Below are 24,060 nucleotides of genomic sequence, written 5' to 3' on the forward strand. Positions count from 1 at the left end.
GGCCCGGCGCGGCGCGCGCGGCGGCTGCAGGGGGACGTGAGGCCCGTGAGGTCCGTGCGGCGGCGGGCGGGGGGAGCGCGGGCGGCGGGTGAGGCGTGAGGAGCGTGTGCTGCGAGCGGGGCGGCGACAGCCGCCGTCTGTCCGCGCTGGGCCGGCTCCCCCCGGGCTGCGCTGCTCCAGCGAACTGGGACCGCCCGGTGCGGTGTCAGTGGGAGGTGGCGGCGTCTGGGGCGGGGGAGGGGATCCCGCGGTGGGAATGGATGAGGTGGGCTCGGGGAGGCCGGGGAGTCGCTGCTCCGGCGGTCCCACATTCCCCGTTAATGTGCATGGGGAGATGGGCAGGGGCCCCGCGCCCGGCAGGCTCCAGGGAAATGCCAGGTGGAGGGAGCAGTTCCCGATTCGTGACGCTTCGTGTCCGGGAAAGCTTGTCTGTGTCTGCCTGTGTGGTTTGTCAAAGCAGCGTGTCACGCAGGCAGTGGGAACTGGTCAGGTTGTTGGGAAATGCACGCTGGAAACAAACGCGGTGCCTTGTTCCCCGCAGGTCGATGCCAGGGATGCGAGGGGCTCACAGCATCAGCCGGCTCCCGGCTTGTCTGGATGCTCTGGTAAGCGCCCGCCGCTGTCAGCAACTTTCCCGTCTGAAAAATAACAATACAGTCGTTCTGGGGCATTTGCCACATGGCTACATCAGTGCAGGAGTGCATTCGGATGAGGTTTGGAGATGAAATCATTCGTTCCTTCCTAAACCAAACAGGATTCATAATCCTTCTCCAGTTGTAGCAGAACTTGCGGGAGTGACCAACAAACAGCCCCGAGCTTTAATTTCACCATTGTCAATGCTTGTTTTGGCTGACCTTTTCAGCTAACTAGTAGCTTGAATTGAGCACTTAAATCCACACCAGAGGACCTGTATCTAAGTCAGTAGGAGTTGTGGATGCTGTGAATTGTAAAGTCAGTAGGAATTGTGGATGCTGTGGACTTGTGAAGAAGGAAAATGGATAAATGGTCTGCTCTAAGTGTGTAGAGAGGTTGAACTGTACAAAACCTGTGAGTATTACTGCCAATCTGCTATTGCCAAAGTTGCCCTCCTCTGTAGAGGGAGACAATTATTATCTCCAGCTGCTAAGACCAGAGATTGGCTGCTATTTATTGGTCAAGTATTACACATATTCCTTCATTAAAAAAAAAAAAAAAAAATTTGCATCTTCCCCAAGCCCCTCTCAGCTTTCCACATAAACCCTGAGAAGGTCTCTGTAAAGCACTGAACAGACAGCTACAAATAAATTTAGCAATATTCATCACCCAAACATTATTGAATTAGAAGCCAGCTCCAATCAGGACTAAAAAGGCTGGATTTGAATTTGAAAAGTGAAAAAAATACAGTTCCCTGGGAAAGGCACATTATTGAAATAAATGCTTAACACACAGGCTGTGTGTAAACAAAATATATCTGAAATGGAAAAGGCAAACACAATACCTGATAAGGGATGGAGGCTCAATATGTAGCTGAAGAAAAAATATAACTGTAATAAGATACCAGCCTTGACAAGTTTTGTCCAAAAAAATGCCTCATTTCTTCATTTCACTACTCACACACCTGTGGAAATATACACAAATTAATTGTTCTATTTGTGGTTAGGTTCGTACTATTTCTAATAAAGAAAAGATCATATATGCCCTCATCTGGAAAGAGACAAGTTGTGGGTGTCTTTTCTAAGGACACCCCTTTATCTATTCCTGTGCTGGATTTGGATGGCAGTGCTCAGTTTCTGTGTAACATCACTTTGCTTGCATCAGCTCGGCATTAATTGTGAAACACCTTACTCACAGTGCTGAGCACGGAGAACTGGAGGCTTTCTGCATGAGCAGGCTGCCATAGTTTGAGATGGAGGCACAGCAAGGCCAGGGTGAAGCTCTCCCCATCTCTCAGAGGCAGGCCTGGCTGCTTCCCTTCATTCACACGCGGTAAACCATTGGATATTTCTGCCACTGCTGTTCAATTTGCATCACACCTTCTCCTGCCAGACTTTCTGCAGCCTTAAAAGACCCATTGAACCCGAGCTCTTTCTGTGCATAAAGAAGAGAGAAGTGTCTGTGTTCTCACCTAATTTGGAGGGCAAAGAGGTAGGAATGAAAGCTGGGCTGAAGCTGATGGGAAAAAATAGTGTATGTCCCTCTTTGTTACTTTTTAGTTCTTAGGGGGAATAGGGACAGGACACCCAGGACTCAATCCAGAATCCAGAGGTTAATTTTGCCTACTTTGGCCACAATAATAATAAAAAGATGAATGTCATACATATGAAGTGCTGGGAGAGCTGTTCTATGGCAGATCTCCCTGTAAAGTGAGGAAAAATGGTAACAGATAAAAAACATTGTCAGTATTTAGGATTGGTTTAGTGCTACCACTTGTGAGATTGACAGCCTTTGATTGACAGCCTTTGATCCTGAAAAAAGGAAGTGTTGTAGGTGGGAAATAGACCAGGGAGCCATCCTTTTCTTCAGGAAGGGTATCAGTGGTTTATGTAAAGCCTTGTTGGCTGTTTGGGGTGTTCAAATTCAGGTTCCCTTCTCTGCTTGGGAAGACTTAACAGCACTCCACACACTGAGACCCTAATCATTGTGCATCCTCTTGTCTTCTCTCTTCAGCCTTACTCATATTATTTAATGGGAAAGTTCAGCAGGAGGAAATGAGGATGGAGCAATCCTCCAACCCCGTCCAAATCCCAGACAAATCTGCAGTCAGGCCTTGTGCAAACTGTGCCTTGTGCAGTGGCAGGAGAGGACAGGAGCCCCGTGGGATCAGCCCAGGCTGCCCATTCTGGTTTTGTGCCCTCCACCAAAGCAGTGCAGGTGAAACAGCAGCTTCATGCAGGCCCTGACTCTGGGCAGGGTTTGTGTGGAAGCTGATCTGCTGAGTGTGCTGTGCAAACATTAACTCATAAAGTCCTTCCAAGCAGGGTAGAGGGAAGAAATCTAGTCCCTATAGGGAGGTCCTTTTTCCTCCTTGTCCTGTAGGAAGAACAAGGAAGAATGGATTCAAACTAAAAGAGAGCAGACTTAGGATAGATATTAAAAAGAAATTCTGTACTGTGAGGGTGGTGAGGCCCTCACAGGCTGCCCAGAGAAGCTGTGGCTGCCCCATCCTGGAAGTGCTCAAGGCCAGGCTGGATGGGGCTCTGAGCAGCCTGGGCTGCTGGAAGGTGTCCCTGCCCATGACAGAGCGTTGGACTAGTCAAACTTTTAAGGTCCCTTCCAACCCAAATTATTCTATGATTCTATGGAACTTCTTTGTAAATACCTAAACAATGACATCCACATGACAGCAGAATGAGGTTGTTGCAGGTTAAAAGGTTTTGCACCAGTGTCTAAATCCCATGTAATTTTTGTGTTGTATACCTGCACTCTTTTGGAGGTGTGTGCAGTGCAGAGATGAATTTGCAGAGCAAGTCAAAGCAATCCTGTGAAAAAGCAAGTTCCTAGACTTTGAGGAGTCTCTTGATTAGATATAAAGAATAAGAAGTGAACATTATTAATAAATGCAATACAGCTGTCATTTTCTTCTTGTTGCTTGCTTGGTTGTATTCTATTCAGTCAAATTTCAACATACTGCCTTATCTAGAAACATTTCTGTGAGCATTTCTAGCAAGAAACTTACAACTATGAGGAGTATATAAATCAGTCTTTTATTAAATTAAATTATGAGTTTGATTATAGTAATATTAATTATTATCAAGCTATAAATACTACAATGATCTATCTATCCTCATGAGAGATATAATCAAAACTATAATAAATTTAAATTATAACTAATAGTTACAATTTACCTATGTCAGAGTCACACTCCCACAGAGTGGGAGTTTTAACCTACTAAGGTTTAAATGATATGTTCAGGATCATTTAATTCTCAAATTTCCTCATTTTCCTCAAAGCCTTGTACAAAGTGGGACACGTTCCCAGAGAGGAATGAGCCAGAAGGGCTAAACTTTTACAAACAGAAGAAGTTAGAAGACCAGAGCCTGGAAGGATCTTTGGGCCCTGGAGTAAGAAGGCCTCAATTGCAACAGAAAATTTCTATGGGCAGACTACTGACCTGCAGAAAAAAAGGTGATGGAGCCTCAATTAAGCAGCAGTTGGTCATTTAATTAGGTTGACAAGTGTCCAGGCTGTTCAGAGAATTCTCTTGCATAGGACAGGCCCAAGCTGTTTCTCCAACCACAATATGCATGGTTGGACTCAATGAACTTGGAGGTTTTTTTCAACCTTAATGATTCTAGGAATCTCTAATAGACATCACCATCCTTCTCTCGTGTTCACGAGCTAACCACAAAGCAAAAGCTCTGGAAGTGTTTCCCTCAGTTCTCCTTCTCCAAGCAACTTCTGGGGCTCAGATGAGCTACCTCTTGAGGGGTTTTGCCTCATCTTCTCTAGAGGGTAATTTTTTCAGGGCAGATGGAATGTCTTCTCTGACTCTGTGGATTTATGGCGTCCCATCAACATAATAATACAGGGATGATGATGATGAAGAGGAACAGTTCAAGTGAAGTCACTGGACAGGTGGCTTGGTTTTAGTAGTTAGCTTGGAGGTATTTCAAAACTTTGGCAGGTGTCAGTGATGCTGTTTGTAGCATATGTTATTTATATGGCTTTTTTTTATGGGCAAGAATGAGAGCAAGAGCTCTCAGAGAAATGGCATCTCACTGACTCAGTCAATGGTAGATGCACATCCAGTATCATCACAGCATCCAAATGATGAGCTATTTTTGTTAAGCTTAGTACTGCTCTGGTTTCTGAACTGTGTATTTTCATCCCAAAGCATTCTGGCACTCATTGCACTTGCCCTGCCTTTTTCTCTCTCCACTCACTGCAAAGGGACAGAGACAAGATGCCATCTCAGTTAGCACTTTAATTTTAAGGTGATTTAGTGCTGTCAGAAGGGGGTGGTGTGGCAGTTCTCAAGATTAATATTTTCTGTCCTAGAGGAAGAGATGATAGTGCAGGGAGCAGGACAGATATTTCCTAGAATCACAGAATATGCTGAGTTGGAAGGGACCCACAAGGATCATTAACTCCAACCTGTGGGCCTGCACAGGACACCACAAGATTGACACAAAATGCCTGACTGCATTGACAAACACCTCATGGATTATGTCAGGCTTGATGCTGTGACCCCTTCCCTGGGGAGCCTGTTCCAGTCCCCAGCCACCCTCTGCCTAAAGAACCTTTTCCTAATATCCAACCTAAACCCTGCCTGACATGGCTTTATTCCCATTCATGTCACTGGTCACCAGAGGGAAATTTCATGATTCCCACCCCTGTTTTCCTTCTGGAGTTTGCAGTGAGCAGCCTTGCTCTGCTCAGCTGGAGAGGGCAGGGAGTGCCAGCGGGGCTGCCAGGTTCTGTGCAGGAGAGGGGACTGCTGAAGGGCTGTCCTGTCCCCTCATTGAGAAAAGGGAAGGTGAAGAAGACACAAAACCCTTCCCTTTGCCCCCTGTGTTTTGCCTCTCTGTCACTAAGTGGAAGAAAGGGATACCAGTCCTTGTTTTTGGGTTAGTGTGTGGGACAGTGCAGGGCAAGGACAGGCACCCTGCCACCTTAGCAATTTATACAGTCAAACATTCACAGTGTTAGCCTTGCCAGTTCCAATCCTGTTGCACAACAGTGCTTTTTATGGGTGTTGAGCAAAGCCATTTTGAATGAGATGAAGAGTGCAGTAGCCTGATTTGCAGCTGTGTGCCCCAAGAACGTGGCATTTCTGTTTCTCTGTTAAACATTACTCAGTCTGTAATTCTTCTTTGTCTGGACTGGACAGATCAGTTGTTTCTGCTCATTGTAAATTGCATTTGCTTGCAGAGTTTGGTGTTGTGCTCTCTCCCCTTGGCACCTGATTATTGTTTACATGTACCTCAGCCCATCCTGGACAAGGTGGGAAGGCTCAGTTCTTTGTAGCTTCCAGCCAGGATTCACTTTACAGATGATAACTGGCAAAGCCATTCACCCCCTGGGCAAACATGGCAAATTCATTTTAAAGCCAGGCAAACAGGAACAAGTTCTTTGCCTGCATTTAGCCACTCTGGAAAGCCTTTTGCCAAGGACAGAAGTGTTATCTGAACAATTTGGGCAGAGTTGTTCTAAATGGGAGGACAGGCAGGAGCCAGAGGACTTGGGAGAAACAGAGTTATTTGTGAACATTTACTGGAACTAAGAATTAACATCATAGTTCTGCTGGTTAATGGCAAAGTGTGCTGCCAATCCCAGCCACTGCTCCAGCTTTTGGCACAGCGTTGCCATGTCTCACAGAGCTGGAGAGCAGTGAGCCACCTTGCCCTAGCCTGGAATCATCCCCAGGATACCTTGTTTTCCTTCACTGCCCTGAAAGCCAGTGCTTGTTCTGGCTTCCTGGCTTCCTGCCTCGCTGTTCCAAGCACAGCAAGGTGTGGGATGGAGACTGGAAAGCTGCAGGCTGTTTCTGAGTGCCTGTGTGGCAAATGGACAAACTCACAACCTCCATCCACTTGCCACATGATGACTCACAGATAGTCATGACAATTTACTTTAGCAGTCAGTTTGCAGGGATGTTGTGGCTTCAAAAACCAAAAGCCAAAACCAGTATGGGAAAGCAGGATTGTTGCTACCTTTGGATGCTGACTGACCCTTTTCCTGCTTTGCTGTGCTATCAATCCAATTCCAGAGGCCAACTGAGCAGGACTGCATGATCCAACCTCTGCTATCTACATCTGTGTCTGCATACCTGGGCACAGAGACACCAACTGGGGGCAGAACATCCTGACTGGCACGTAGCAGAGTGCAACTAAGAGGGAGACACCAGCAATTAACAAGCCTCTGGAAGGAGTGACTGATTGAGAGATGCTCCAGACATCCAGGTTAAGCCCTTCATTTGACCCTGAGCAAATGATCCAACTCCTATCTGTAAAACAGGGTTAATGGCATTCTTCTGCTGTGTCGTGCTCCTAATGCTAAAGAAGTGTTTGGAAAGCCTCAGTGGGAGCACAGCAGGAGGAATTTCAACCTGCTCCGTGCTAGTGTGCAGGGAAAAGGGTTTCCTGAGAGCCAGCACTGCAGGTTCACTCTCTGCAGACACTTGTGAGATTGCTAGCCTGCAGGAGCCCAAGGTGTGAGCACGAAGATGTGAGCACAAAGATGTCCCTTTCCTTCAGCAGTCCCACCAGACACAGCATCTGGGGATGCAGCTGGACAGAGACTACACCCAGCACCATCCACTCAGTGCCCTGCAGCAGCTTTGGCCGCAGCTGAGCTGCTGCTCTGCTTTCCCAGCACAGGAAATGTTACTCCTTGCCTGAAATACAGATGTTCTCACTGTTCTGCAGCAGTGCTCCTGTTTCATGACAGTGGTACACAGCATGTGCACACAAGAGTAGCAGAGAAGGTACCTTAACCCTTTACACGCTAAATGCCTTCATTTCCCCATCCTATTTAAGTCCTCTCGCCATTTGATTCTTGCTTGCCCACCCAAATCACAGGGACAGAAATCAGGGCAATTCTTTTCCATATTAAAGAAGAAAGTTAAACAGTTGTCATGCCCCCTGAAAACTCACAGAGCACTTGAGAAGAAGACTATTAGCACAATAGCTGGAGAACAAAAATAGCTCAAATTTGAACTACCCAGAATACCACAAAGACTCTATTTGGTAGGGGCTTAAAGAGAGGGCATGTCTTTTCTGGCTTGATGAAGGGATGACATTCCTGTTTAGAACAGTTCTGTAATGCTACTGGCATTTTATTGCTACTAACTGTTGGTACACAGGATAGGCAGCTTTTAAAATAATCCTGAATCCTACCTTCAGTTCCAGGGATCTTGTTTGTCTTACACCAGTTTTGAAGGAAGGCTCATATTCTGCAACTCAGTGAAGTCAGGGAGAATTGTAAATGCTTGTAGCTTAAGCTCTGTAAAGGTTGAAGATGGCATGGCATAAGGTAAATAGGCTGGATCTTCCACACTTTTACTTTATGCACTGTTCCTGATCTGTTAGCTGTGGAGTTACTCATATTTTATACCAGGGTGAGCAAGATCTCCTTGAAATCATAGAAACCAGTGAGAAACCAGGAGAAAACAGGTCTAATGCTTTTCCTACTCCACCCAATTCTGCAGGGCAGGTTCAGGAGTGCCAGGCTTCCTGGCATTTATTTCAGCACATATCTAATCCAGAGCTGGCTGTGGGAGCTGTCACTTACCTCAGGCTGCATTTGATAGGGCTCCAACAGTTCCCAGTTTTGGAAAATTTCTACTCCATCCACTTGGCCCTGTACCTGTCTCAGGTTTCTGTATCAAGGAGTTTAGCTAGTTCCACTTCAAAGTTTCTGCTTATTTAGATCTTTTTGATAGTGAGCCACAAATAGTGCTGAGCACTGACACCTCCCAAATTGTGCTCTTGGGCACCTATCAAATGTGTTGCACAAAGAAGATAACAGTTCATATTTGCTTAACTCCTTCAGTGCTCAGGGCAAACATCTTGGATTTAAGAGTGGCAAAAAGTGGGTGATGGCAAATCTGCAGCAAAGCAATTTGTAAAAAAGAACAGTAATTTGTGTGATGGTGTTTGATGCCATGATATGATGTGGATCTTCCTTATGTATCCAAGCTCAAACCCAGCATGGTCATGAGGCCTTCCAGTACCCAAGGGGAGCCCAGATAAAGAGGGAGAGGTACTTTTTACAAGGGCATGTAGTGACAGGACAAGGGGGAATTGCTTCCAACTGAAAGACAGTAAGTTTAGATTAGTTATTAGATTATTGAAATTCTTTACTGTGCTAGTGGTGAGCACTGGCACAGAGAAGTTGTGGCTGCCCATCCCTGGAAGTGTTCAAGGCCAGGCTGGATGAAGCAACCTGGTCTAGTAGAAGGTGTCCCTACCCATATGAGGGGATTGGAACTAGATGATTTTAATGTCCCTTCCCACCCAAACTATTCTATGATTGCATGATTTACTGTCTTGCTTTGTTTCCCACTTGTAGAATGAGAACAGCTCACATCACTTTACCTGGCTGAGGAAGAAAAGATAAATCCAATTAGGAATACAATGTGTGTTTGGGGCACACAAACAGTGTTGTAGGAGAATTTCTGGCAAAGATACCACATCTCTCCAGACTGCTTTCTTACAAAACAACCAAGTTCAAGAAAATAAGATACCCCCTGGTCCTCCTGAGGCACAAACAACAGAGACTTATAGAATGGTTTGGGTTGGAAGGGGCCTTAAAAACCATCCAGTACCAACCCCCTGCCATGGGCAGGGACATTTTCCATTAGACCACGCTGCTCAAAGCCCATCCAACCCTATCTAGCTTGTCCCTGGACTTCTCAGTGCCAAGAGCTGGAAGGACAAGCTGTGTGCTCTTTTTTCCTCCCAGATTAGCAAGACCTACTGGAATAAGAGACTGGAAGTGAGAGGAAGAATGACAAATCAGTAAGTAGAATTATTCCTTTCCTTCTTGAAGATGCTCAGAAGAAATCTTTATGTAATAAACTGAATTTAGCAATGCCTGGGGGAGCCCCTGACTTATGCCTGGGGCTTTGAGGAATGGAACTAGGACTGGATGATTTATTAAAAAAAGAAAGGGGGGAGAGAACCCAAACAAAATGCAGTGTAACAGCAGGACTGCAGTGCTGAACATGGCATCACACTGAAAGCAGCTGGTTTTAAATGAATTCTGGTTCAGCTTGAGCTTGTTCTCACTGAAAGTCTCTCCCATGCTGGACCAAAACTGAAGCTATGCTGAGGTGTGGGGTGCCTGCCTTTCTCTTTTCCTGCCACGAAGGAGATTGCAGGGCCTTCAGCCTCCCTGAAACACAAGGGGCACAGGGCAGAGTATTTAAAATGGCTGGTACTTCTGCACATGGACCTGCTGCCCTCCCGTGGCTGCCAAGGAGCATCTCTAAAGCAGAAACTGAGGTCAGGGACTGAGGGAAACAATAAAGAAAAATAACTATATTCAGTTTACACCAAACCACAGTTTGAGTTACAAGCAAGAGAAAAGCAAACACAGTGGGATTAGCTGGAAGTACCTCTGAGGGCAAGAACAAAGAGCCTGAAGTCAGGTTTGATGAATCAGGCCAAGAGTATCAAATGAAAGCTGTGAGCTTCTGCAAGGACTATCCTGTTTCTGGCTTTTTCATTATGACTGATGCTTCTTGTGCATCCTCTGAGGGCAGGGCTCATCTCCAGTCTCTGACACACAGCAGACACTTCAGCAAAACAACCCCAGACCTCCCACCACAAGTTTCACTGGGGGGTTGCATTAGGCAGGCTCACCACTAGAGTTTTGTTCATGGTCTTGGCTTCAGTGTTAGATCTTCAAGACTGATGTGTGCCCAAGCTGCATTTGAGAGTAGAAGCAATGAAAGACTCATTTCAGACCGGAGAGGAGGGGTGAGTGTGAGCAGGATATCCTCCCACAGGAAAATGCCAACACATGGCACCTCCTAGAGGAACTGAGGTGTTGAGTGACACCAGCACAAGAAAGGTGTCCCCTCAGTGTAGCTGGCAGCTGTGCTGGTTCAGAGCATGCAGCAGTGACACCAGTGAATGAACACATCAGGCAGACAAATGCTTTGCTGATTCAAGGTGCCAGGTCACTGAGTCAGTAGCAGCCAGCTGTGAGTAGGGTAAATCCTGCCCTCTGCATTTCACATGCTGCACAATGTTAACATCACAACAAAACTTCACTTTATGCACAGGTGAAAACATCCAAAGAGATGAGAAATCACTCCACATAATTTTAAAATTTGCATGTCTGTGTGTACATGGACACACAAACACAAATATATATTTGTTGTAAATACATATGAACTTTTATACAATTATAAGCACTCCAGTATATCCATGATATACTCCTTTCACTCACCAGGACAATACATTCTGTTGCACTGCCAGAATCTCTTGCTCAGTTACCTTTTAAATTAAAATTCCTGTCAGTTCTGCAGAATTGGTCAGTGGAAGGCCAGTCTTTGACAAGCAGGTGTCTGCAGCAAACCAGTGGTGATCCTTCAATATGTGAAGCGTCCCCTGCCAGTTTCCTTCAAGTATTAACTCTGCTTTCATAGAAATGCAACCCTGATAAGCCACACGGGATTTTTCTTTCAGTATATACAAATAATTCACATCCTCTCTACACCATGCAATGCAAAAAGTAAAATCACATTTCCCAGTGATTCTAGTCTGATTTGGCTCCACAACTGTTTTCATTAAAAAGAACAAGCACTAACAAACAAATAGAAAAAGCAACTCTCACATAAACCTTAAAAATCAGCAAACAAAGCTCTACTGATTTACATTTCCAAAGGAAATACCTTTTAGTAATAGTTAACTCTGCAGTTGTTAAGTTCAAACATTGCAAATGTGAGAAATGAGGATGGAAAACTGACAAAGAGCAAGAGTTACTGACTTGTCCAGACTGAGACACACACACACACCCCCCTTGTAAAAACACTTATGCACTTTTTAAAAATTAGTCTGAATCATCTGTGTGATATCCTTGTTAATTATCAAAGCAGATGAGCTTGAACAGGTCTACTGGAAAAAGCACTACATAAAATTGTGTAATTCAAAGCCTTTGCTAAGAAGTATTTCCAGAAATTAAATTCTATGTCTCTCAAAGACATTGCATTATTCATGAATTCTCACATAATGTTACATTTACTGACACTGATCAGCTGTCAAAGAAAACTGAGCTTGTTTGAGTAACAGACACAGGTAAAAAGAAAAGAAAAAATAAAATCACAGAACTTTGGCAGCTATTGAAAAACTGACTCAAAGAGTAAAACCAAAATTATTTTCAAAGGTGGACAAAACATAAAGGTTCAGTCTGTCCTATGTATTTTTTACTGACATCAAGATGTGATTTTCTTAATGAACTCACTTGAGGGTGTATAGCTATTCCTGAAAGTAATGTAACAACAGATTGAAGTTTGCACCCCAATATTCTGATACAAACTATGACTGGATATTTCCAAAAGAGTTCCTTTGACACTAAATAGCTATTTTAAAATTTGTAATTAAAAAAATAATCTTTAAACAGTACAAAAACCTAGGTAAACCAAGTCTCAGTCAGTGTAAGAGAGGACCTCTTAATAAAGGGAAGGTAAATCCTCCTTTGGAGTAGTTACAACAATGCACAGAAATGAGACCAGAAACACAGCAAGTAAGATACAGGTCTGATTTACTGGAGTTGTTTAGTCATTTCCACCTTAGGGTCACTTCAGGATTGTAGCAATGACCCAGAAAAATATTTCCTAAAAAATAAAATGTTGGGAGGAGAGAGCAGTACGTGTTTCTGCATGCTGAGGATCTGATGTGCTGCAAGGGGCAGCCCTGCCTCCCTCAGCTGCTTGCTGCACTGGTGGATGTGCTCAGAGAGCATCAGGAGCCTGATGTTCCACCATCCCAGCACTGACATCCTGCCTCAATCCCTCCTGGGGATCCTGTCTCAATCACCATGTCTAACTGAGGTCAGGATAAATGGGCCTTTGGGGCAATTTCAGCAGATGCTGTGTGCACAGCAGAGTTCACTTCTCTAATGGCTCACACACTGCTCCGTGCCTGTTCCCAGCTGGGCTTTTCCAATCACTTGCACCTCGTGTTTGCACACTTCAGAAGTGTAGGTTTAGAAGTTCTAAGTGAAAACTTAGAAATTCTAGACTATGGTAAAAGATGATTGGAGTTCCAGGGCTAAAACACTTTACTTAGCTCCTGGAAGATCAGACCCCTCACCTCTGCAGTGCTCCATGCCACATACAGGTTTCTGTGCTCACAACAGCCACTGTGCACATCAAATAAAATAAAAGTAACACTCTGACATCAGCAAGGAGCCAGGCTTTGCACCAAGAGTCCTGTGAAAAATCTCAGTTCAACATGTAACTATTGGATTTTTAGTACATGGCATATCAAGGAATTAGTGTTTTCCTTACAAATATATGGCACTAAGTGTAAAAACATTATGACCTATTCCAAACATTGTACCATACTTCACAGCAAAGCTTGAAAAAGAATCCTCTAACTCTCACTTCTTCTAAATGTACAGCTGGTGGGAGGCCAGGGTGTCCATGAAGGGTCGCACGAGGTTGTCGGTCGAGAAGTAGAAGATCAAGCCAAAGGTGATGGAGATGGGGAGAGCAGGCAGTGCTTTCTTAAAAACAGCCAGTAGTAAAAGTGTTAGGCATAAACCCTGTCAGAGAGAACAGAATAAAAATCACAAGGAGGTAATAGACAACCAGAAATTCATCTGTCACCAACAAACCAACACACAGATAATTATCTAAATGCACTCTAGAGCACTGCACACTGCCTGAGCTACCAGCAGCAGAATATCTATGTGCCCACAGCTTCATCTTTCACACAAGCTGGCCAGGTTTTTCCTCAGCAATGTTGAGCACAGAAATCTCTGCTGAGAAAGTGGCATGAACAGCAAATGCAGAGGTACAGCTAACCCCAAGAGGGTAACTTCTGTACACATTATTTTACTCCTTGTTCTGTGCCATTATGAATGAAGTACTGATCCAGCAGACAAAAGCACTTAAATCCTGGTGAACAGCATAGATAGGAGTTCCACTGAAGGTTTCTAATACTTATAACACATTCCCAGTTTACAAAGTCCCTTAGGGTAAAAAAGAAAGAAAAACAAAAAAAACCCCAAACCCAAAACGAAATCAAAAATCCACTGCTGTTCTTTTGGCTGGATTGCTTAATACAATGGGTGAATTTTGGTTTTACCCAGATTTTCTTTTACATTCTAAAAATCCTGCTGTTGTCTTTCTGGTTAATTTCCATGAGGATGTTGAGGTAAACAGCAAGTGCATAATAATTATTTTCCACTCAGATGGAAGCTTAACAGTGTGTCTTCTTTAGACCTGGCAGGACCAACTCTTTAGCAGCCACAGTATATTAGTCATCTGCCCTTACTGATAATTTCCATGGATTTCAGTCTCCTTCCTTCTCATTTTTTTCCAGTTCAAATAGTAGAATAAGATAGGTCCTTACCCTCTTATCTATCAGCTCCCCCTAGCATAACAGAGTTTTCAACTACACTTGCTAATCAGTGTGCAGTTCCAAATATTGACTCTTGTGGCTGAAGCAAACACACCAGCAGTTCCTGGGGCTGTTTCAGCCCCACCACATCCACACTTGGCTCTGCTAAGTCTGGATCATTCTGCTGCAGTGCCTGTCTAAACCTACAGACAAAGTATTCCTGAACACCTAGCAGGTTACCTGGGCTGATTCAGCAGTGCTCAGCTGCTGGTACTCCTGGCAACAATTCTGTGCTGAGCAGGCTGTGACAGAGCTTTTAAAAGCTGCTCACTTACTATGAGAATGGCTACAAAGCAGGCCAGTGTGGTATTCCAGTCCCCACTAGCTGTGGCAGCTGCTTTCCCAACAAGCACGCTGTAAAATATGAAGTCTCCAAGGCCCAGCTTCACACCCCCTGAAAGAAGTAGAAAAAGGAAATAAGTGTTAATTCTCAGCCTCCTGATTTGCTTCCTCCTGAACAAATTCTTGTCCCCTGGGGAGCAGGTAAAGGTTCCTAGTCCTGGCTACCAAACTGGACCCACACATTCCTGAGGAGGCTGAGACTTCCAGCCCCTCTTCCCACTATTTGCTTTGTTCTCCCTCATTCTCTGAGGCTGCTTTCCAAATGAAGCAGCTGGGAGGCACAAGGACAGAGAGAGACAGGAGTCAGGGGGAAGAAGGAACTGTTTTAAATTGTACATGTAGCCAACAGATGTCACTGGAACCACAATCCCAGAACAGATTCTGCACCAGCAAGAGGAAATACACAGTCAGACTCAAGATCTTCATTGCTCAGCAAGCACAGCTATTAGATTAACTGTGATTAACCAAACTAGGAACAGAGTGTTAAGCACAAATAGTAAAGATGTCAGGCTCTAATGACACTGAAAACAAGGTATAAAGCTTCCCTTACTTTCCTCCTCCTCGAGCTCCTCTAAAGAAGTGACAGGGCGGGTTGGAACAGGACCTCTTGTCTCTGACATCTGAGACTCTGCATGAGAGGGGCTCCTGAGCTGTTCTCTGCCATCCTCAGCTTGGGTCCACAAAAACAGGCCAAGAGTGCATTACCGGAAAAAAAAAACCACAAGAGAGAGCTACATTTTTAACATGTTTTAGCCCATGAAATCCACACTCCTGTGAAGCTGCCCTGCAGTGGGTGAGCCCTTTTTGTCTCCTGGAGATGTGACCATCAGGACCAGCTGATGCATTTCATTGTCCACAAATTTCACTTTTTTTCCCCCCTCTGTTAAAGCCCATCTGACAGAGCCTTTAGCAGTACTTTTGGAAGCAGCCACTCTGTGATATATGACTTTATCTGACAAGTCCTGTTTTTCAGAAGCTCCTACAAACTCTTCAGTCCGTGTCAGTGTGACAGGTTGCTGCAGGTGCAAGCAGATCTGGGACACACAGCTTCCACAGAGCATTCTGTACCCCTCAGCATGTGCTCTGTGCCCCATTTCCCAGCAGGATTGTGTCCCTGCCATCCCTTGGTATGTCAGCTGCTTCATCCTGAAATAAGCAGCATGTTCAGTTATCAAACCTCTCTCTCTGCACACACATTTATTGCCTTAACATTCAAAAGTAGTCATCTCTGAAGTGCAACAGGACTAGATGGGAAATCCTTCCAAAACCATGTAAGATTTGATTCAGTCAACTTAAAACTGCAGTTTAATTTGCATCTCAAGATGATAAAAGCAAAGGCACCCAAATTACTGCAGAACCAGCTACAATGTAAACTTGAATTACAAAAGCTCCTGGTGGGTAACTGCCTTTAACTTCAGGCTTTACCCAAGGGTAAACATACCTATTTTCATTAGCAGGGTGAGCTATAGAGCACTTACAGAGAGGTGCTCCATGGCACTGGTCTGAATGCAGCACTGAATTTCACCAGCTCATCAGTATTATATTTAGGAGCCTATGTTGGAATTTACCATCCCCAGCATGGAAAAATGTAACTCCCCACTAGCTCACTTTCAGCTTTGACTTCAGTACACTGAAAAAGTGAGATGAACAACACTTCTGCTTGATTTGTTGTTTGTTTGGGGTTTTTTAAAATAAAAGTGGCAAGAATATTGGAGTTTCCTACACTGTTCATCTTTGCTGCCAGTCCTAACAGCAGGTTCATGAACATCACTGAGTTCTGCAGGTAACAACACTGAAAAAAAATTCATCCATCAGGATTTGGGGGCTTATGTTACATTCAATCTCAAACATATTCAGTATTTCTGTAGGACAGTGCTGTGTATGGGAGAGGAACATGCAAACAAACCTGCATCCCATGTCTGCTGACTTGCTCCTCTTGCTGCTGTGTCTGGCTTTGCCATTCCAACTGTCCACATCATAGCAGCTGCAAGAAAGAAAGAAAGTAATCAGCTGCACAAATCATTGGCCACTATAGCTCAGAGGAAACAAGTATTTAGCTGTCCCTAAAAATACAAACCCTTGCCCCTGTCAATGCTTCTAAAACACCCAGTTGGTTTCCCTAGGAACTGAGACAGCAAGGTGGGAGAAAGCCAAGGCAATGCATCCATTCGGTTTTTAAGAAAGTTCCAGGGCACAAGTAGCTAAGAGTCAATTTAATCTTCTCTGTGGATTAAAGAAAGCAAAATTCCAGAACTAGGGTCTGCAACTCCTTTGGTTTCTTCCTGATTTCTGGCTATTCTCTTCAAAGAAAACAATTTCCCAGGGAGTGATGGCAATACCAAAGGTAACCAGAGGTTAACTAAAACAGCTTGCTCATGTTCTGCTAAAGGTACAGCACACAAGTGAGGCATCACAGGGGCTGTCAGAATGCAAGTTTTCTCTCTGCCTGTTGTGGTTCCATCCTGTCAAAATATTGCATATTTCTGTTTTGGTTCTAATAGCAACTGATGGTTGGTGGTTTATTCTTGGGATCCTTAAATTGAAAAGGAATACAAACCCTTCCAAAATCAGCAGAAGGGACCTCAAATCAGCTTTTTATTTAAGTGTGCATCAGTCTCCCTGATTTTATAGAAGCTAAGCTAAACAAAATAAGCCAAGGGAAACCCAGTGCCTGCTTTTCCATGATGAGCTCAGCCAAGGTGATGTTTTTGTATCTAGAGGGAGCCACAGAATGTAATGGAGACACTGACATTCTGCACAAGAACTTTTTGTTCATTATTTATTATTTGCTGTACTGCATTCTCCTTTAGGGAAGCTCTTGTTTGTTAACTAAAGCATGGGAGAGACTTCATCTAGATTGTCTCAGGTCAGGGTAACAGAATCTCCTGTAAAAGGGAAGGCAGCTGAGGTGAGCTGAGACTCTGCTTGGAACACATAAAAGCATTTATGTAACATTAAATGCTTGAAGAAAAAAAAAACCAGGTTGAAGGCATCCTCAGCTTGGGACCAAACATTTGGAAATAACTTTTTATCTTCCAAGTGATGTAATGAAAAAGTCATTGAGGTCCATTGTGATGGTGTTCACAGGGGTCTTAGGATGAGGGAAGAGATGGATCTGACTCCATGTTTCAGAAGGCTGATTTATTATTTTATTATATTTATTACATTAAAACTATACTAAAAGAATAGACAAAAGGATTTCATAAGAAGGCCAGCTAAGAATAGAAAAGGAAAGAATGATAACAAAGGTTTGTGGCTCAGTTCTCTGTCCAAGCCATCTGACTGTGATTGGCCATTAATTATAAACAACCAACATGGGCCAATCACAGATGCACCTGTTGCATTCCACAGCAGCAGATAATCAATGTTTGCATTTTGTTCCTGAGGCCTCTCAGCTTCTCAGGAGAAAAAATCCTAAGGAAATGATTTTCCATAAAAGATGTCTGTGATAATCCATGATGCACTCAAGTTCAGGTCCCATGAGTGTTGAGTCTTTTGCCTTCCAACAATCTGATCTCAGGCATGTGGATACCTCTGACAAGGACACCAGACACTGTGGTAGTTAAAGAGCCCAAGAAAACCAGGGGAGAGAGAGATGACTGATTCTGTTTGCAGAGCAATACTTGAATGCAGCCCTTTGCAAAGTGAGGAGCCAAACAATGAACAATAAAGCAAATTTCTAAGCACTGGCATCTGTACAGTACAGAGGGGGCTGCAGGAATCATGCAGCCTCATCACATGTTTCAAGTGTGTCTGTAAAGCACACACACAATGAATAAATGTATTGAGTGAGCATCAGCTCATCACAGAACTGGGCAAATACTGCTGCCCACCTCACACAGGGTTTTGTGTGCAGAAAAAGAGGCATATTCTGCACTGTATTCATGAAAGGATTAGTCTGTTTCTGAACATCCAGCTTCACAAGGTAAATGTGGGCTCCCTTTGGCTAATTAGAGTTAGCAACATTTTAAGTGGTAAACAAGGCCTTCTACAAAATCCAGAACATAAATGGGCACCATTCTTAAGGCAAGAAAGTACCTAAGACAAGAAAATACCTTTGCTTTGACACAGACAAGGAGTTTCATCTGGCTAAAAACATTAACATTTTAATCTTACTCACAGGAATATATTAATGCAGGGAAAATGGGCTCATTTCTCTCCTGTGCAGTTTCTACCAACATTCTCAGTGGCCCCTTGGGACAGAGAACAGCCATCAGATCTGCAGAAAGAAAAGGACCAATCTCATCATGAACTGTCATGCATATTTTACATTCTTTATCTTTAAGATGTTCTCCCCTTACATTTACATCTATCCATATAAACCAGATGATTTCCTGAATAGCACTTTCCACCACTTTGCATAACTCTAGCTGTTTCAAGTCCCTGAAAGTGCTGTTCACTTAAAATACCACCTCCAAGCCTTAATGTAATAATAAGAGTTTTCACTGTGTTAATCCTATAAAAAGCCCCTTGAGAATACCACATGAGTTCTTTGAAAGCTGATGGCAGCATTTCACTGAGATGTTAAATTTAATCACAGGAGGAGTGGGGGTGCTTTGTTCACATTCCACACTCCATCACTTCATACACTGGCTCTGGTTTCACATGCAGGAAGGCCTTCAGTCCAGTTCCATCACATCTCCTCCCTCTTGTCCTGCAGGTTCTCTTGAAATTTAGAACTCACACCAAAATCCATGATCTCTTGACAACAATAAACAAAACCTGCAAGGGTCTGCTACTGATAAAAATCCAGCCACCCCTGCCATGCAGTGAGGTGAGGTTCAGTCCTTCCCTGACTTGGTGATCCACTTTGAACGACCTGGCTGAGGTACACTACCTACACAAACAATTAGCAAGAGACAGACAGGGAGTCAAATTAATAGCCCATCTGGCACTTTCTAAAGCTTTTAGCACCATAAAGTTGTTTTTTTTTGAAGGATATACAGAGTCCTGAGATCGCCACAGAGTAACCTCTCCAGGAGCCACACCTTGAGAGTCACAACCCAGACGTACCATAGATGGAGATTGCACCTAGAATCACCCATGCTGACCACTCAGGTAGATATTTAATGAACACCAATGCCATCAGAGCACTGATCATAATGAGATAAGCTTGCTGGAGCTGCAAGGGACCTTTCCAGTGGATGCAAATCATTCCAACAGCTCCAAAATTCCAGATGACTATGAACAAAGTGGGGTAATCCATGGCCACGTTGTAAGTCTTCAACACTTCCCTGGAATACCACAAGAAAATTCAGCTAAGCAGTGAAAGCCAGTGACATGCAAAGTCAAACAAAAGGTAAGGCTGTAATTAAATAAAAAAGCCCCCAGCTACACCAGGAGGAAGCAGAATAGAGCAACTCCCATCATGAAAGGGGAACCTGCCCTTTGGCTGCTCGCTGCTCTGAGCCCTGTTCCTCCTGCCTGAGATGTGCTGTGTTACAGACCAGCACCACACTGCCTTAGTCCTCAGTTCAACAGCAATTCCAAGGGTTTCAGCAGGCAGGATTTCAAGTCTTAAATGAGCACAGGCCTGTGGCTACATGACTGTCTACAGCAAAGAAATGCTGTCAGTGTCATCCCACCACCAGGTGCAATATGCTCACAGTTAAAAATGAAAATGTCTTAACAAATGTCTCACCCACAAGTTAAAAGTTTTCTTTCACCTGATCTGGGAGCTGAGGGAATGAGCTTGAAACAATGTTGTCTTAAGAAAAAAGACAAACCAGGAAAGTAACTTGGCACATGAAATGCCTTTCCACTTGCTTCTCAATGTATAATGCAAGGCCTCTGTACCACAGGATTCAACCTGTTCATTCCATGCTCACAGTATCACTGCCCAGCGATTTCTGTAAAATTGAGCATTGACTAGTAAAGATCTTCTTTTCCAGTTTTTAAAAAAGAAAGCTGTCTTCTTCTAACAACACTTAAAAGTCCATTTGGAGAAGGAGACATTCCTTTTTTTGTTCAAAGTGGGAATTCTCAGCAAAGAGGTGAAGGAGCCCTGAACTGCCAGGTTACCTGCACCATTCCCACTTACCCCAGGTAAATGTAGGTGAAGAGGAAGAGCAGCATCAGGGAGGACAGGATCAGCCAGCCATGGATGAACTGCCAAGGGCAAGAAGAGACAGTGATTGTAGGGGCTGTTACCCCTGCTCAGGTCACAGAACTGCAGCCCAACAGTCTCCTCCTGCACTCCCAAAGACCCTGCCTTCCCTATGGTCACTGATGGAGGAGGGCCAGCCAATTCCTCCCAGTTCTCCCACTTTCATTTTGAATTCTGTCCCTTAGCATTTTAGCTGTTTTGGGTTTATTTCAGTCTCTGGCAAAAGCATTTTCATGGGTATTCAGACTGGCTGCTAGCTCATACAGGTGTCAGCACATTCTTTCTGTTTGCTAGGAAAGAGGAAGGGTTTGCCCAAAGCTGTAAAACAAACTCTGTCTTTGGGACAAGTTTAAAAAGCAGGAATGGACAGACCACAAATGCTGGGCTGGTACCACATATAAGAACTCCCTGAGCATCACAGAACCTGAATGTGCCTTTCTCTTCAAGCCTTGTGCTCTTCCACCAGAGCTTCCAGAAGGCAGAAATAATACCAGTTCCCACAAAGCTTGTGTGAAATATCTTAATAGAAGCATCCACAGTAAGTGGTAGAAGTACAAATGGCAAAACATTTGGATCAGATGCAGAAGACTCAGACCTGACTCACACAAAGTGGCAGACCTTGTTTTTAAGGGCCTGCCATTAGTGACAAAATAACAGCACAGCCTATTCAGAGGCACAGCTCCATCACCACTGACAAAGACTCCTGCACAGTGCGATTCCTGCTGTGCCCAGCACGAGGATGAGCCAGTGCAGTGCCCGTGTCTCTCACTGCCATGCAAGGCCCATTTGATCCCAGGCTCAGAGCAGAGAGATGGAAAAGGCTCTGGCAGGGATGCTTTACCTTGTAGCAGCGATATTTATAGAGCAGCACCAGGAACACAGTCATGACAATGATGACACTGATCATTACAATGGTGTTCAACACCGAGTTCAAGAGACGCTGCCCCACAGATGGGGTGTCCTCACTGAAAGGGGTGTAGATCCTGCAGGATAAAGCAAAAGCCATATAAAGCACAGATATTCTCTTCTAACTGTCTGTCCCAGATAAAACCAGACCTCTCTGTGTGTGGGAAAGAAAGGGAGGTAGAACTGCCAAGGACAGCAAACATGAGATGTAGGCTGGGCTCAAGTTAATTATCAACTAAAGATTAGTGGTCTCTATCAAAGGCACGTTCTTCCAGAGCAGCTGGGTTCCCAGGTGCTGTTCTGAAATGGGGACACCCTTTCTTTCCACACTTGGTAGGAGGGTCTTGGACTCTTTTATCCCTTCTCACCACCCTATTTTGTTTCCTTCCATTCAGTTCAAGGGACAAGTCCCCCTTTCTCCATGCCATATGTGAAGCAGTTACAGCCCCAGGAGCCAGGCACTGTCAGCAGGAGCTGGAATTACGTATCCACACCACGAGTCTTTAGGAACCAGAAATATCACCAGGAAATGAGACACTCAACCAAATGAACATGCTATTCCCTCATTGCTGCCAGCTACTGAGTGAACAGTCTAGGAGCTCAGCCTGGGCCTTTTCTGCTGCAGAATGAAGCAGCTTCATTATTATGCTGCTCACAGGCCTCACTCAGGGCACCCCAAATGACAGTGCTAACGCATCAGTATAATGCAGGTAAGGGAAAAGCTTACACAGATGAGCTCTGTGTGTGTTCCTACAGCCACCTGTACCTGTGTAAAGGTTCTCCCAGGCTGCCAGGGAAGTACTCTGCATGCCCAGAGTGTGTGTGTGGGGCAGGGGTCCCACATACTGAGGCTGTTTCAGAGCCCACTTACAGCTGCCCGTTTTTCTCCGTATAGAAGCGCACTGACTTGATGGTGGCGACGACAACAATCATGCACAGGGTGACAGGCACAAAGAGCATGATTACATGCTTTGCTCCATATTTCAGAGTCAGTTCCTCCTCTTCATTTTCCAGGATGCTTTCTCTCACTGGAATACCCGAGCCAGACATTTCTCCAGCGGCGATGTTGTTTGGGCCACGGCTGCTGCCTGCTCGCCTCTTCTGAAAAGAAATGTTTGCAAATGTGTAAGATGCTTCTTTTCTTTGTGTTCAAAGCTTGATTCCATCATGTCTCATGAGGCTGCTGTAGGCCACCACAGCATAGCAGCTGAGTCCTAACAGAAAGGTACAAACTGAACAATACAATTAGAAATTCCATTGCAAACAGGTTGCAATAGTTTTTAAAGCAATTCCATGAATACCTAAGGACCTCTTCTGTCACAAGACATATTTTATGAAAAATCCTTTTGTTAGGATCTTTTCTCCTGAGAAGCTGAGAGGCCTCAGGAACAAAATGTAAACAATAATTATCTGCTGCTGTGGAATGCAACAGGTGCATCTGTGATTGGTCTCATGTGGTTGTTTTTAATTAATGGCCAAACACAGTCCAGCTGTCTCGGACTCTCTGGTCAGTCACAAGATTTTATGATCATTCCATTATTTTCTATTCCTTGCTAGCCTTCTGATGAAATCCTTTCTTCTATTCTTTTAGTATAGTTTTAATATAATATATATCATAAAATAATAAATCAGCCTTCTGAAACATGGAGTCAGATCCTCGTCTCTTCCCTCATCCTGGGACCCCTGTGAACACCACCACACTCTTCAAATACACATATATATACAGACACATGAACACGAAGGGCAAGATGCCCAGAATTAGACAGAAAAAAATGTCATCTGAGGTGACAAAAGCTTGACATGTTCCTCCTCTCTCAGCAATGCTGTGCTTGCTTTATCCTGCTGCTTTGCTGGCAGCTGGACTAGATTCTGTTCTAACATTAGCTGCCTCTGACCAGAGCAGACAAGAAGGCTAAAAAGGATGTCCTGCAACAGTCAAATGTGCATCAGGTCCTGATTAAAAGCCTGATTTGGCATCTTTATCAAAAGGGAGGAAAAGGGAGGAGTACATATGGGGGAAAAGTCAGGCTGGAGGAAATGGCAACAGGCAGTGCTGCTGCTGGCTGAGAGTGACACCGGTGAAACAACAGCAAAGCCGATCCTAGAATCCAGCCTGGAAGGAGGGACTGAGGGGTAGCAGCACTGCTTCTGTCAGCACACACCTACCCTGTGTGCCTGTGCTTCCCCTGCCTCTGAGGCTGGCAGGCCATCCTGGTAGGAGGGGACAGGAGGGCTCTCAGCAGACATGAGGGACGTTCTCTCATTGCAGGGCTCCTCCTCGCTGTCCGAGTTGTTCATGAAGGCGATCATGGCCGCTGCCCAAGGGGGCGCTCAGGAGGGCACAGCCAGCACTGCCCGAGCCTGTGGGGACAAGCACAGAGCGGGGAGAGAACAGTGAACACCACACTGGAAGTCTGAGTAGGATTCAGCAGATTTCACCAGGGAGGCTCCATCTCCTCCCAACAGCAGGTTTGTCCTGCCCTCACCCAGCCATGACAATCCCTTCAGTTCAAGTCACTGGGACGGCTGCAGGCACAGCTATCAGCACAGTGCAGCACTAAAGAAACTTGTTTTTCCTTTACCACAGCTTCCACACCTGCTGCCTCTATTTCCCCTCTCCCACCAGCACACCTTGCCTTCCACAAAGGA

General features: G+C 44.6%; 1 protein-coding gene and 1 long non-coding RNA gene across 5 annotated transcripts in view; one reads left to right on the plus strand and one right to left on the minus strand.

Moving 5' to 3' along the window:
• On the plus strand, positions 1 to 22,970 carry LOC132070991 (uncharacterized). The gene is made up of 4 exons (XR_009418057.1): positions 1 to 50; positions 542 to 605; positions 9,385 to 9,440; positions 22,426 to 22,970. It is a non-coding gene; the product is annotated as an uncharacterized LOC132070991 (long non-coding RNA).
• Positions 10,678 to 24,060, minus strand: part of PSEN2 (presenilin 2) — a 19,177-nt gene continuing 5,794 nt past the window's right edge. For 3 of the 4 annotated variants that reach the window (XM_059468247.1, XM_059468245.1, XM_059468246.1), the window contains exons 2-11: positions 23,578 to 23,772; positions 22,283 to 22,512; positions 21,347 to 21,488; positions 20,440 to 20,507; positions 19,413 to 19,633; positions 18,520 to 18,618; positions 16,306 to 16,383; positions 14,950 to 15,069; positions 14,333 to 14,451; positions 10,678 to 13,197 (exon numbers count right to left, since the gene is read on the minus strand). In XM_059468247.1, coding sequence (XP_059324230.1) covers positions 13,042 to 13,197; positions 14,333 to 14,451; positions 14,950 to 15,069; positions 16,306 to 16,383; positions 18,520 to 18,618; positions 19,413 to 19,633; positions 20,440 to 20,507; positions 21,347 to 21,488; positions 22,283 to 22,512; positions 23,578 to 23,721 — 1,377 coding nt within the window. In that variant the 5' untranslated portion in view covers positions 23,722 to 23,772 and the 3' untranslated portion in view covers positions 10,678 to 13,041. Of the gene's footprint in view, positions 13,198 to 14,237; positions 14,452 to 14,949; positions 15,070 to 16,305; positions 16,384 to 18,519; positions 18,619 to 19,412; positions 19,634 to 20,439; positions 20,508 to 21,346; positions 21,489 to 22,282; positions 22,513 to 23,577; positions 23,773 to 24,060 lie in introns of all 4 variants that reach the window. The other variant, XM_059468249.1, reaches the window with a different exon arrangement.

Source organism: Ammospiza nelsoni, chromosome 3 (assembly GCF_027579445.1).
Source record: "Ammospiza nelsoni isolate bAmmNel1 chromosome 3, bAmmNel1.pri, whole genome shotgun sequence".
Lineage (NCBI taxonomy): Eukaryota > Metazoa > Chordata > Aves > Passeriformes > Passerellidae > Ammospiza > Ammospiza nelsoni.